Source organism: Polypterus senegalus, chromosome 3 (assembly GCF_016835505.1).
Source record: "Polypterus senegalus isolate Bchr_013 chromosome 3, ASM1683550v1, whole genome shotgun sequence".
In the NCBI taxonomy this organism is placed as follows: Eukaryota; Metazoa; Chordata; class Cladistia; order Polypteriformes; family Polypteridae; genus Polypterus; species Polypterus senegalus.
Window position 1 is genome coordinate 23,563,642 of NC_053156.1, and position 14,997 is coordinate 23,578,638.

Below are 14,997 nucleotides of genomic sequence, written 5' to 3' on the forward strand. Positions count from 1 at the left end.
CTTCCAGTGTTGCGTCAGTCCCAGTAAGAATACAGCGGGAGGCAGGAACAATCCGTGAACGGAGCGCAAGCTCCTAGCTAGCGCTGCGGCACTGTGTCCTGGCATGTTTAATTATTAACCATATAGATTATTTAAATGAAGTTAAAGTTTTATCTGTATAACATAATAAACATGTTTTGCTGCATTTCATCTTAAAAATGATATCGTCATCATATGTAAATATGTGCTTTATAAAGTGGCTCAGGTTGTGCAATATTATATCTGTAGTGCAAGTTTACAGTGAGGTAATTCTACAGTACTTACTGTATAAGTACAAACAGTTCTACAAGGAGCATTTGATTGAATGCGTTTTATAGTTCTTGGGATGAAACTGTTTCTGAACAGCGAGGTCCGTACAGGAAAGGCTCTGAAGTGTTTGCCTTATGAGAGCAGTTCAATAGACAGCATGGTTGAAGCAGCGTGTGCTTGATGCTGTATACCGATAATTCTCTTTCTCAGCTTCTGCAGATCTGTGATTCCCCACTCAGATACAGTGATATAAATACTCCGAGTGGTGCAGTGAGAGTAATATGGAAAAAGACGATCTGCTGTGGCAACCCTTAACAGGAGCAGCTGAAAGAAGAAGAAGAAAGTGCAATGAGAGTAACAACGCTAAAGCAGTTATGGTATTTAGAATAGTTTTGACCATTCCGTGGACCATTATATTGTTATAGGTTAATTACAATCAGATGCATTAAACTAATAAACAATATGTGGTTAATTTCAGTGTATTTATAAAGCCACGTCAGGAATGTGGACCTGAAAAAGAAAGGATAACCACACAGGAACAGTAGCACTGCTTTGATGCTGGGTGCCGCCAGTCTGCAAAACCGAGTGGAGAACTTGGGTACGCCAGGGTATCGGGTACCATGGAAATGTGCGTGGCTTCACGCCAAGTTTAGGTTTTATACATCGCAATTTGAACACGGAAATGTTCTTACGCAACATTTTTGTGCGTACGCACTGTTTATACATGAGGCCCCTGGTGATCTGTTTAATGTTCAAAGTGATGGCTAAATGAGATTATTTTTAGAAAAACATAATGATAATGTGTGATAGCCAGGATAAACCCCACTGGTAACCACATATAGAGTAGGGAGGCTGGGGATAGAACTCAAATCCATGAAGATATGAGGCAGAAGAACTAACTGTTCTGCCATTTCTGTTTCTTTCTCACTTTATACAGTCTTTCACTTACTTCCTTCCTTTGCTTTCCTCTGACTTTTACCTTCTGTACTTTGGAAACTGTTCTACTTATTTTCTATCTCTGCTGGTTCTGCCTACCTTTCTTTTTTTCTTTCTTTCTTTTTACCATTTTAATTTTCTTCATTTCCCTGTCCATTTTGTGCAATTCTGTCAATTTTTTCACTTTAACATGGTTATCTCTTTGGGTCTCCACTGACATTTTTGCTTCTCCATCATTATATCCCCTCTTTGTTTAGCCCCCACACAGGCAAAGTCAACAGTAGTTCCTGTGGCGCCAGTGATTCAGACTGTTGCTGCCGCTGTTCCTGCTAGCCTACCAATTGCTCAGCCACCTGCACCACTCCCTATTACTGTGTCAGCAAGTCCTCAGGTAGGGTACAACAAGAATGAGTCAAAGGTACTTCCGTAAATAAGGGTGGGAGGATGGGAGTTGTGCTTCATTTTAATTTCATTTGAAGCTTTCTCCTCACCTTATTGTCTGAAATTTAAATTTTTGTTCTGGTCCATCTTTTGAGCATTTGTAAGTTTAACTTGCCTGAATATGATTTACATTTTCTCATGCTTTCATATCCCTCTGCAGATGTTGACACAGGACAGTCTGGCCACTGTCCTGACTGGAATGATGACCCCCGCTGGAGCAGTCAGTCAGCCACTCCTCATCCCACTCAGCATGTCTGGCCAGATCGCTGGTCAGCAAGGCCTGGCTGTCCTTACCTTTCCTACAGCCACTGTGGCAACATTGCCAGGTCTGACTGCAGTGTCGCCAGCAGGGGGAATGCTCAAGCTACCCATCGCTGGGTTGCAAGGTGAGGTGGGTGCAGATGGGGTTTAGGATTGTGAGTGTGGGCCCACTGTCTGAATGGAGTCTTTCCAAAAAGAAGCAGAGTGACATCACTTGGTTGTGTGGTCAGTTTCTCGAGATTTTCTAAGAACATAAAGATTGATTAAAATGCCAAGCTCTTTCTTTATAGGAAGGTTAGCTTTTTACATTTTGAAGTAGATATTACTAACATTTGTCTCTTGACAATTGGGATCTCTGTGTAGTGCTTTAATCCATTTGAACTAATATAATGCACTCAAAATTGTTTTGGGGATTCTTAATAGCATTCATCTTACGTACCAACAGGGAAGCCATCAGTCATTCAGTGACTAGTGAGCTATACTACATTTGCTTAAGCTCCATGGTATCACTAAGAGTCGAAACACTAATTTAATGTCTCATTCAAAACAGAGCACAGCATGTCCTATCACTAACCTAAGACATTATAATGCAATATCCGAGCCCCTGCTGGGCCACCAGCAGTACTGTCAACAGCAACATGTGTTTTTTTAGTCAATCTTTAATAAAATATGATGCATTCACTACTTATTGAATTTAAGAAGATGGAGGAAGCCAGTCTGATAAGTGAATTCTGCTACGAAAGTACAAAGTTGGAACTAACATAATAAATGCCTACTAATAATTGGCCACCTTACTCTTTACTGTCTCTGCATGCTTGCCTTGTCTTGGCTGATTAGGTAACTCTTCCAGCTCACCAGGGCAGGACTTCCACTTTCTTTTTGATTATAAATGATTTCTTTTACTATCTGTCTTGCTATACTTCCAGCTGGCAAGTAAGGTCACTTGAGGGGTGAAGGATTGCCCTTGGGGTTACTTTAAGGTTTTTCAGCCTTACATAAAATCTGCTCTGCTGCCCCACCTCTTTGGTTTTCCAGCTGCCACTGTCCTGAATGCTGTCCAGCCCCATTTGCATACAGCGACACCCACTATCCTGCAGACCCCAGCAGCAGCCCTGCAACCACCACCTGCAACCATGCAACCAATCCCACAGGCAGCACAGCAAACAGTCATCCAGACCACGGGAGGAGCTCCTACACTGAAACTGAGTGAGTCCCAAGCTTCGGTCGCCACTGTCCAGACTGCAGGCATCTCGATCAACCCAGCAATAGTGAGTGTCCTCTCAAAACTGTCTATGTATGTTTATGCTTACCATCTTGAAATCATATCAAGGTGTAGATGGAATATACTGAGCCCATAATGTTAAGGGCATTCAGTCTATGCTCTGAATATGAATGTATTACTTTTATAGCTGAAAGCCTGATGACCGTATTGATCTAAAATAGTCCCAAGACCTGTTGTGTTTCTACTGGGTGTGGGCATACCTGTCAATTATTTTCTTTAAACTCCTAGTTAGACTTTGGTATCATTAGACACACTAGGCGTCTGCAGTGTAATACTGATGTTAGGGTTGTTTTATTTAAAAGTAACAAGAATACGGGTTTATGAAAATAAATAAAGATACCACAGGATTTGAATATATTTTCGAGTCATGGAAGATTAACATGTTCTTTTCAACAGACCTCTTTCTGGAACTTTTGACTTGTATTCAAAGTTTTAAATGTAACTGATAATGTTAATTTTTGTGGGCTTTAATCTGGAGGTATATGGTAAATATTTCAAATTGGAACACCAGTTGAGATACAGTGCATCCAGAAAGTATTCACAGCGCATCACTTTTTCCACATTTTATTTTACAGCTTACATCCAAAATGGATTAAATTAATTTTTTTCCTCAGAATTCTACACACAACACCCCATAATGACAACATGAAAAAAGTTTACTTGAGGTTTTTGCAAATTTATTAAAAATAAAAAAACTGAGAAATCACATGTACATACATTAAGTATTCACAGCCTTTGCTCAATACTTTGTCGATCACCTTTGGCATCAATTCCAGCCTCAAGTCTTTTTGAATATGATGCCATAAGCTTGGCACACCTATCCCTGGCCAGTTTTGTCCATTCCTCTTTGCAGCACCTCTCAAGCTCCATCAGGTTGGATGGAAAGCGTTGGTGCACAGCCATTTTAAGATCTCTCCAGAGATGTTCAATCAGATTCAAGTCTGGGCTCTGGCTGGGCCACTCAAGGACATTCACAGAGTTGTCCTGAAGCCACTCCTTTGATATCTTGGCTGTGTGCTTAGGGTCGTTGTCCTGCTGAAAGATGAACCTTCACCCCAGTATGAGGTCAAGAGCGCTCTGGAGCAGGTTTTCATCCAGGATGTCTCTGTACATTGCTGTAGTCATCTTTCCCTTTATCATAACTAGTCTCCCAGTTCCTGCCGCTGAAAAACATCCCCACAGCATGATGCTGCCACCACCATGCTTATCTGTAGGGATGGCATTGGCCTGGTGATGAGCGGTGCCTGGTTTCCTGCAAACGTGACGCCTGGCATTCACACCAAAGAGTTCAATCTTTGTCTCATCAGACCAGAGAATTTTGTTTCTCATGGTCTGAGAGTCCTTCAGGTGCTTTTTGGCAAATTCCAGGCGGGCTGCCATGTGCCTTTTACTAAGGAGTGGCATCCATCTTGACACTCTACCATGCATGCCTGATTGATGGATTGCTGCCAAGATGGTTGTTCTTCTGGAAGGTTCTCCTCTCTCCACAGAGGACCTCTGGAGCTCAGACAGAGTGACCATCGGGTTCTTGGTCACCTCCCTGACTAAGGCCCTTCTCCCCCGATCGCTCAGTTTAGATGGCTGGCCAACTCTAGGAAGAGTCCTGGTGGTTTCGAACTTCTTCCACTTACGGATGATGGAGGCCACTGTGCTCATTGGGACCTTCAAAGCAGCAGAAATTTTTCTGTAACCTTCCCCAGATTTGTGCATTGAGACAATCCTGTCTTGGAGGTCTACAGACAATTCCTTTGACTTCATGCTTGGTTTGTGCTCTGACATGAACTGTCAACTGTGGGACCTTCTATAGACAGGTGTGTGCCTTTCAAATCATGTCACATCAACTGAATTTACCACAGGTGGACCAATTAAGCTGCAGAAACATCTCAAGGATGATCAGGGGAAACAGGATGCACCTGAGCTTCATGGCAAAGGCTGTGAATACTTATGTACATGTGCTTTCTCAATTTTTTTTATTTTTAGTAAATTTGCAAAAATCTCAAGTAAACTTTTTTTCACGTTGTCATTATGGGGTGTAATTCTGAGGAAAAAAATGAATTTAATCCATTTTGGAATAAGGCTGTAACATAACAAAATGTGGAAAAAGTGATGTGCTGTGAATACGTTCTGGATGCACTGTATTTCAGATAACTTCCAATCTGATGGAATTCTTAACCAGAGTGTATTATAAGGGACTTTCATAGTAGTTCTCTGCCCTGAGTTATAACATAAGGTAGCATGTAAAGCACCCCCTGCCCAGGTGAGAATCAAACCAACTTGTGATGTGTGCCTCCTGGTGCGAGTGAGTGTACAGGTGTGTGGCTGGGTATGCTTGCAGTGGACTGGAGCCCTGTCCTGGGTTATTTCTCAACCTAAAAGTCCTGTGCCAACTTTGAAGCCCTGGATCTGCATGACCTTGATCTGGAACAGGCTGGTTCAGAAACGAAAGTATTAATTATTTTTGTGAGTAGTTAATTAGGTAATCATTTGTGTCAGTACCAATTAGTTTCAGAAATTGAGGAATTATATGAGCAATCTCACTACCAGTTAAGGTAAGAAATGGAGCCAGTAATTAATTATGTACGTGTGCACTACTAATTGGGTACAGAAAGTGAGCAATTAAATATTAAATTATGTAAGTATCTGCACATCAGTTGGGCACAGAAATTAACCAGTGATTTAATTATTTAATTGTGTAAGCATCCTTACTATCATTTAGGTTGCGAATCTGGGCAGTTAGTTAATTAATTGTGAAAGCTTACACTACAAATTGGGCTGAGCTGTTAATTAATACATTGATAATGAAAGCATCCACACTACCAATTGGTTTAGGTATTGAGCACTTATGTGGTTAATAAATTAATTATAATAATAATAAGTTGCATTTATAGAGCGCCATTTATAAAAGTCTGTACTTCTGTCTGGGTTCATAAACTGAGCAGTAGTTAATTGATTTATTTATTAGTGAATGGAAGCACCTACACTACCAATTGGGTTTATAAATTTAGCAATTAGTTAATTATCTGAGAATCTGAACCAGAAATTGAGTAGCTAATTTTTTAATTAATTGTGAAAGCATCTGCACTAGATGTTTTTGAAATTGAACAGTTAATTAATAAATAAATGAATGAACTATTCAAGCACCCTCACTACTAATTTAGCTCACAGACTTAATTAGTCAATTAATTAATTATATAAGCCCATACAACCAATTGGGTTCAGAAAACTAAGCGACTAATCAATTGATTAATTAACAATGCAATTATCTGCACTACCAATTGGATTCAAAAAATGAAACAATCAATTATTTAAGCTTAAGCACACCAATTGGGTTCAGAAATCGAGCAATTAATTAATTTGTTAATTGTGTGAGGGCTTGCACCATTGATTGGTTTCAGAATTTGAATATTTTAATTAACTCATTAATTAATTATGCAAGCACCTTCATTACCAATTGGGTTTAGACCCTGAGCAGTTAATTAATTATGTAAATATATCCAAACCAAAGATTAGATTCAGAAATTAAGCTGTTAGTTAATTAAGCATCCTCACTACCAATTGGGCTCAGAAACTGAATAACTAATTAATAAATCAGTTAATTATAACTGTGCTGCACTGCATTATGAGTTTGCAGCAGTAATTCAGCTTAACTGTCTTTGTTTCTTTGCTGTCTGATACATGGTGCATGTTTATATTTGATATTAATGTAGTTAATATCAAATATAAATTTAATTTTATATTTAAATTTTATGGTTGCATATTTATTTATTTACAATTGTTATTGCTCTGCTTAATAATTTGTGTCTTTGTTGTCACTCTCTCTTACCGACTCTCTACAGTCCCTGTACTGCATTGCCAGTGCACATGCAGGCTTGCAATAAATGCTTTTTGATTGTATTGTAAAGAATAAAAGGAACTGAACAGATGTGTGTATTCTTCAGTCATCCTGTACTGGAAAAGGCCAGGGAAACATGTACCCAAAATGGCATGTGCATGCATCCCCATATGCTAAAAATCCATTGTAAAAATCACAAGCTTAAGTCGCATGATTAGACTGATGTCCTAATTTTGCCCCGTGTTTATCTCAAACTTTCGTGCACTGCATTAATGTACACTAAGTTACATCTAGATCATTAAACACACATCTTTTAATCTCTAAATGAGAAAATTACACACCCGTATAGTTCAATTCATGTAATAAATAATCCAAAGCACAAGTTATACAGGCAGCTCTGTATAATAAATAGAGTGCCAGTTAAATGGATCCTTCTGCGAAGAGTATAAAACACTTTTTAGAATAATGGTCTTTGTTGCTCTGAACATACTCAGTCCCAGAGATGCTACACATTCCCCCATTAGGGTTGGTTCACCTTTTAACTTTTTAACTCTCAACTCCTTGCTTGCTTTCTCACCTCAGTGACAGTGTTTCCAAGATGAGTGCCCTGTGTCATTCATACTGCAGATGAACCTAGAGGTATCTGAGTATAGAAAATAGACACACCAATATATCAGCATCTGGTAAATAAAGTGGTTGTAAAGTAAATAAGTAGCCACTGTCCAGGACCAAGACCAGGATCACCAGGACTAGATACAGTAACAACCACTGGGAACAGATAACATTTATCCTCGAGTGTTTAAGGAAATTAATGAGGACATATATAAACCATTGACACATGATTTTCAAACATCTCTGCACACTAGGGAAATTCCTAAAGACTGCAGACTAGTAAATATTATCCTGTTGGATGAAATGGTGATAGTGTTGATCCAAATAACTTAAGGCCAGTAAAGTTTAACATGCATCACAAATAAATTGATGGAAGTAATTATTAAGGAAAAGATCAAGCAGCACACATCTAGAACAGGTGTATTAGCAAATACTCAGCATGGGTACGGTCAAAGAAGATTCTGATTTATTAATATGCTGGAATTCTATGAGGAGGCAACAAAAGGAAACAATCAGAAAGGTGCATATGATTTAATTTATCTTAATTTTCCAAAGGTTTTCATAAGGTACTTCATGAAAGATTAGTGCTCAAACTAAAATAAGTGAAAATTTAGGGCGTAGTCTGTAGGTGGATTAAAAATTGGCCCAGACACAGGAAGAAAAGGGTTATGGTGAGGGGAGCTTTTTCAGAATTGGAAGATATTAAATGTAGTGTCCCTTAGGGGTCAGTGTTGGGGCCACATCTATTTTTAATATATATATATAAATGATCTAAAAAAGAATAAAATCAATAATTTGGAAAGTATGCAGATGATACTAAACTAGGTGGAAGGACAGATAATGTTAAATCAGCTAAATTGTTTCAAAGGGACTTCAATAGCATATGGGTTTGGGCAGATTTGTGGAAGATAAAATTTAATAGATAGATAGATACTTTATTAATGCCAAGGGGAAATTCACATACTCCAGCAGCAGCATACAGATGATAAAAAAATATATACAGTATATTACATTAAAGAGTAATAAAAATGCAGGTATAACAGACAATAACTTATTATTAAATATTTTGCAAATGTGTTTTCACCATTTAAAACAGATCTTGAAATATCATCGAAAACCTATGCAGTTATCACAGCAATTCTCCATTAAAATTGCCCAGACCATGGAACATATGTTACATAGTTGTAGTTACATACCCTGTTGTTTTTATTACATTTTGAAAGTACAGATACATCGTAACTATGTAAGTACACTTGTTTTTGGATCAGTGATAAATTGTTACATTGTAAGTATACATACTGTAGAATAACACTGACAACTGAGTAATTAACTATAGCATTACTTTGTATTACACAGTAAGTATGGAGTAGTAACTCAGTTACACTGTACTTATACAGTGTGGTAGCCGGCCCGGACACAGACATGCGGACACATTGACGTCATCCACAACACATTTATTATACATATTTACAGTTCATAAAGTGCTCACAAACCCCAAAGTCCAGGCCAACCTCAAATGCCTTTCTCTTCTTCAGGCCGCCTCTTTGCCTTCTCCAGAGGTCCGTCCTACTCCACTCCTGACTCTCGCTGCGGAATGTAGGGAGACGGCCCCTTTTATCATCACCCGGATGTACTCCAGGTTCTCCCTAGCAATCTTCCACCGGCACTCCCCAGTGTGGCGGAAGTGCCGGGTGTCCCCGCTTCTCTTCTGCTGAGGTCCAGGGCTCCCAAGGCATCGGGGCGCCCCCTGGCGACAACCACGAGCCCCTACTGGGTTGAACTTCAAAGCTCTGTACCCGTGGTCCCCCTAGCCACCAGGGCGGTTGCCCCCACATGGTCTGGGGCAGGCGTAAGCCCTCTTCCGGTCTTCCGGGTCGTCCAGGCCGGGTCACCCCCAGCCACCTGCAACAGTGCCCCACCGCCAGCCAAGACCCGTTGGGTGGAGCGGCTCGTCCCGCAAGGGCAGCTCATCCTTGAAGTGGGTCCTACTACTTGTCCAGGGTCCAATCCGGCACCCTGGGACTTGCCTCTTCAGCATCCTCTCCGAGGTCTTCGTGCCCCTCCAATTGGAGCTACTCGTAGCCTCCGCCAGCTGTGGCAGCGTCCCATCGCCAGTGAAGAGCCGTCCAGTGAAGTGGCCCGTCCCGTGAGGGCAGGTCCCCAACGAAGTGGGTCCTACTGCTCGTCCAGGGTCTGGTCCTGTAACCAAAACAGAAAGCGGGGCAGAAACGCTGCCTGGACGCCACCACCTGGCGTTCCTCTGTGCCACGCACTGGCATCACTCCCCCCTCCGACCGGCACCCCGTAACTTGCCTTTTCAGCACCCCCTCTGCGGGTTCTGTGCCCGTCCACTTGACACAGTCGGGTCCACTCCCACGTCCGTCATCTCTCCCGACTCTGGAGCTTCCCTCTACTCCGCAGAGGATGGCCATTTTCTGGATGTGAGCGTCCTGCCTCACGTCCTCCCTTATCAGAGGAACTGGCATTCTCCCCTCAATTCCTCCCTTTTCTCTTGGACGTCACAACTGTCTGGGTCTGCACATGGCAAACGCACAGATCCAATCCCGTCTGCGTCCCTACAGAGCGAAGGGGAGACCGTCGCGGGCTTGGGGTGTAGGGCGTTAGGACCCAGGGCACTTATCAGCCCCCGTCCTGCCAGCCCTCTAGGTCTTTCTCCCCTCACCTCGCGCACAGCACTCATCGCCGCGTCCACTGTCGGAGAACCCCCTACTCGGTTCCGATCATTCAAATCACGGGCCTTTTCGGTGGGCTCGCCTTTATGCTTTACGGGGTCGGCTTTACTCACCGTCCCCGCCATCCCACTCCGGCTGAAGACTCCAGCATCGCGCCATCCTGTTGCAGCTCGCAGCAGTTCTAGCGACGCCACTGCCTGTTGTTCCAGCAACTCTGCCCGGAGGGCACATAGCACCTGTGGAAACAGCGCTGCGGACTGAAGGGACTGCTCCAGCTCACGCAGCACCGCTGACAAGCACAGAAAACCAGCCAGTGATTGACTTACCTGTCAGTCAAAACATCCAACTGCTTCCTGTGAGGCCATTCCTCCGGCCCAGTCGGGTCTCTCCCCGGCACGAGACGGACATTCCTTAGTCCCAACTTTATACAGTCATTGGCGGGCACACAAGACTCACCGTCCAATCCCGTGCCTGTCTCAGGGAAGGACTTCCGGTCCGCGGCCATCTTGGCTCTCCTCCTCCTGGTGAGGTGATGAGTTGGCTTTTTGAGCTGCAGCGTCTCCCTCTCTGCAGCCCCTGCTGCTACTGCCGCATCTGGAAAGCCCCGCAGAGCAGCACGTGTCTGCCACCGACACAGACCTGGGCATCCCCTGCCTGCTAAACACAGGGAACTTACCTCCCGGGTCCCGTCTGTCCGAGGCAGCTGCCTCGGCATGGCCTTGTTTGACACCGCGCCAACCCGGGCGCCTTCAGCGACAGCATGCTCATTGGAACCCGCTGCACTCCTGGAACACTTGTCGCTGTTTTTCCGCACCAGGTAAGGATCCGACCGTGGTCCAGTGGCGGTCTGTGGGTTCTCTCTTCTTCTCTGGGCCGTGAGCACTCTGCATCCTCGGAAAGTGTGCGGTGGTGCCTGCTGCTCCGGGCCGTCCACAAAATTATTTTGTCGGGGCCCTTGCCTTGCACCAGGCAGAGAGTCCCATCTGAGATGCCATTGTGGCAGCCGGCCCGGGCACAGACAGACAGACACGTTGACGTCACCCACAACACGTTTATTATACATATTTACAGTTCATAAAGTGCTCACAAACCCCAAAGTCCAGGCCAACCTCAAATGCATTTCTCATCTTCAGGCCACCTCTTTGCCTTCTCCCGAGCTCCGTCCTACTCCACTCCCGACTCTCGCTGCTGAATGGAGGGAGGCGGCCCCTTTTATCATCACCCAGATGTGCTCCAGGTGCCCCCCAGCAATCTTCCACCGGCACTCCCCAATGTGGCGGAAGTGCCGACTGCACACCCGGAAGTACTCCGGGTGTCCCCGCTTCTCTTCCCCCAGTACTTCCGGGTGTGGTGGAAGTGCTGAGGTCCAGGGCTCCCATCGGGGTGACCCCTAGCTGCCAGGGCGGTCGCCCCCACATGGTCTGGGGCATGCGTAAGCCCTCTTCTGGTCTTCCGGGGCGTTCCCGGCCGGGTCGTCCACCCAGCCACCTGCGACAACAGGTAATTACATGGTAGTTACAGTGTAATTATGGATACTTAATGTATTTGTACTTGCTTATCACTTTACTTTCTCATGTGTTATTTGTGCTGCAAACTTTACTCCTAGTAATTTAAGGAAGCTGTGAGTCTTTGAATGTGGAGGATTTTTTGAGACTAATGAGTTCATAAGCCTTTTTCAGTAATAACAGTGCCCTGTGTTTTGCATTCTGCATGTACCACTTTGTCATACTGAATGTCTTTATTTGTGTAAGGTATTCAAGACAACAAACCTTTCATCTCTACTTTTGACTCATTTTACCTTCCCTACATACATGTCTTAAGTATTGTGATTGGGTCCAAATTATAATTTCAACTTTGCAGCTTATTCATATATACATCCCTGGACATGGTTTGACATGTTTTGAAGCAATGTCTGTCTCGTGTACAGAATTTCACTTAAATTTACCATTAATAGCTTTGGTGTTCCATTCATCTAGTAAAATCCTTTTATTCACAAAAGACTGCATGAATCTCATTCAGCGGGTTATTGTGAGTTCCATTATAGGTGAAGCTTTTAAAAATTGGACACTGGGTGAATTTTACTTCAGCTGTGACACAGCATTGTAGAATTCATTATTGGTTGCAGCTTAATAGACCAAGCAATGTCCTCTAGTTTGAAATATGTCTTAAGTTTTTATACAAGTATATCCAAAATGATTGTGAAAGTGCCTGGCCCAGGAAAAATGCCAATTCACTTTGCTGACAGGTATACTTGTTTTCTGTTGTATTTCAGATCAGCGCAGCCTCCTTGGGAGCCCAGCCCCAGTTCATCAGCTCTCTGGCCACCACACCAATCATCACAAGCACAATCTCTGGCATGCAGAGCCTTACCAGCCAGATAATCACCAATGCACAGGGTCAGGTACTCAATAGAGCAGGCTGTTTTCTGTTAATCAGTCAGAATAACAAAGCTATTGCCACTATAGGCTTTTCCTGTCCGTTTTTCTGAGCAGATAAAATTATTGGCTTAATTTTGCTACTGTTTAGTTTTCTGAATTACTTGTAACATTATTTAGGAATCGTCAGGGACTGATGGGGAATGCCAGAGGAACAGAGGACAAGCGTGAGCTACAAGAACAGCAGCAGGAGCAGTGAAAAATCACTGTAGAGAGGTCAGAAAGGTGATGTGGGAGTTGAGGAGGGATTTAGATGAAGGAGCTCAGTTTACCTGCAAGGAGATAGTCGAGAAAGCAAGAACCTTGATATCAGGGTGTTAAGTCAAACTAAATTGCAGAGATATTTAATTAAGAGGTAATTGTTTAAATGATAAATTGGTTTCTTAACTTGATTGGATAATAAATTATCTGCCAGTTGTTTATGTAATTGGCTTGTTCATTCATTAACTCGAGATTGTTAGTTGCTTATTATTAAATTCCCCTCTTGGCAGATATCTTTGGCTTTACCCATTTCCTTCAGACTGTGTTGCCACTCTTTATAAATTAAAGATGTGAAGTATTACAAATTGACTTTGCTGCCATGGATCCTGTAACTAATTTTCTTACATGAGGTGGAGACACACTCCTGATTAACCTACTCTGATTTTTACACTTTCAGGTTATTGGTACTCTTCCTTTCCTAGTCAACCCGGCATCTCTCTCAACTGCAGCTGCTGCTCCTGCTGCACTCTCTGCACAAGGGCTCCAGGTCCAAACGGTGACACCACAGCTGTTGCTAAATGCACAAGGACAAATCATTGCCACTATTGGAAATGGACCGCCACAAACAGCCATAATGGCAAAGCCAAATGGTTCTCCACAGCTGCCTGCAAAACCAGTAGCTCAGGTAAACAGTGCATAGATTGGGCATGTGTCATGTTCCCCTTTTCGCAATAACCCCTGCCTCTTTACTTTTTTTTAATACTCACAAGCTCCCAAAATCATACCACCTAGCATTAACAAGGTTTTAATAGGGATTTGACTGTCAATTACTACTTTTAATCTTTTTTTCCTAATAGGTCCCTGCTGTAACAGCAGTTCCTGTATCACAGGCTCCAGTGGTCATTGCTCCACAACCCACTCCTGCCAAGACTGTAGCTGCCATTTCTACACCATGCACTATCTCTGGGGGAGACACTCCAACTGTGGGTCAGCTAGTCAACAGTAAGGAGTTTTCTGCTCATTTTTTAAATAGATTAATTATAATTTCAATATAGTACATCCAGAGAGGGTCCACAAACACTCTTTAATACGGTAGGTCATACAGGTGGCATTATGGTGTACTGACTAATGTATAGGTTTTTAAACCATTCTGGCCTATGACACACTGGCCTTCAGCAAACCCCTCCATCCGTGTGTGCTCCAATTGTAAAATAAAAAACAAATTGAGAGTTGTACTTTATTGTGCAAGTTGCATTAGATAAAGGCATCAGACAAATATACAAACAATGAAAGAACAACTTAATTGCAAGTGAGGAATGTGTAGCATTACATGTATGGAGTTTTACTGTACAGTTATAAAAGGGTTAACTGCTTATCTCAGTCTGTTACCGTCAGGTGTAAACAGAATATACAGTAAATAATTTTCAAAAGTTTTGAGTATAAATGTATTGTTTTTAGAATGTTAACAATAGAACTGGAAAAAATACGAATGAAGAATATAACAAGATTTCATTTGGGCAAAAGAAAATATTTCCACAAGAGAAAAGCCAAAGAAATTCTACATTCATTGCAATCTGCAGAAGCAGTGCATCATATTATATTTCTTATCTGCATCTGTTCCTAAAAGTTTTTGATAGGTCAATTGAATGAACAAACTTTATTTGTCCCCAGAGGGACAGATCTTTAGATAGATAGATCACACACACACGTTATTGTCTGACACACACACAGAATGATTAAAAGGAAAGAAACTTCTGACTTGGCTGTTTGGTATAAAAGAGTCCCCATAGTGTTTCTTGACATACGTCTGCTGAATAATTCATTAGCTGAAAGTCCTCAGTGATAGTGTGTCATGGAGAGGATGTTCATAATGGCTCAGTTTTGTTTTAATTCTCTCCTTCACTATAACCTCCAAGAGGTCCAAAGTGTGTCCTATAACTGAGCCTGCCCTTTTAATTAGTTTGCTGATTTGGTGGGCCTCTCTTGAAGTGATATTACCAGCCCAGCACACCACAG

The 14,997-nt window shown here is 42.5% G+C and overlaps 1 protein-coding gene across 4 annotated transcripts in view; it reads left to right on the forward strand.

The window, feature by feature from the left end:
• Positions 1 to 14,997, forward strand: part of pou6f1 (POU class 6 homeobox 1) — a 63,440-nt gene that overhangs the window by 19,694 nt on the left and 28,749 nt on the right. For all 4 annotated transcript variants that reach the window (XM_039746789.1, XM_039746792.1, XM_039746793.1 and 1 more), the window contains 6 exons: positions 1,482 to 1,615; positions 1,826 to 2,051; positions 2,962 to 3,194; positions 12,618 to 12,746; positions 13,439 to 13,666; positions 13,839 to 13,983. In XM_039746789.1, the coding sequence (XP_039602723.1) occupies positions 1,482 to 1,615; positions 1,826 to 2,051; positions 2,962 to 3,194; positions 12,618 to 12,746; positions 13,439 to 13,666; positions 13,839 to 13,983 (1,095 nt within the window). The remainder of the gene's footprint in view (positions 1 to 1,481; positions 1,616 to 1,825; positions 2,052 to 2,961; positions 3,195 to 12,617; positions 12,747 to 13,438; positions 13,667 to 13,838; positions 13,984 to 14,997) is intronic.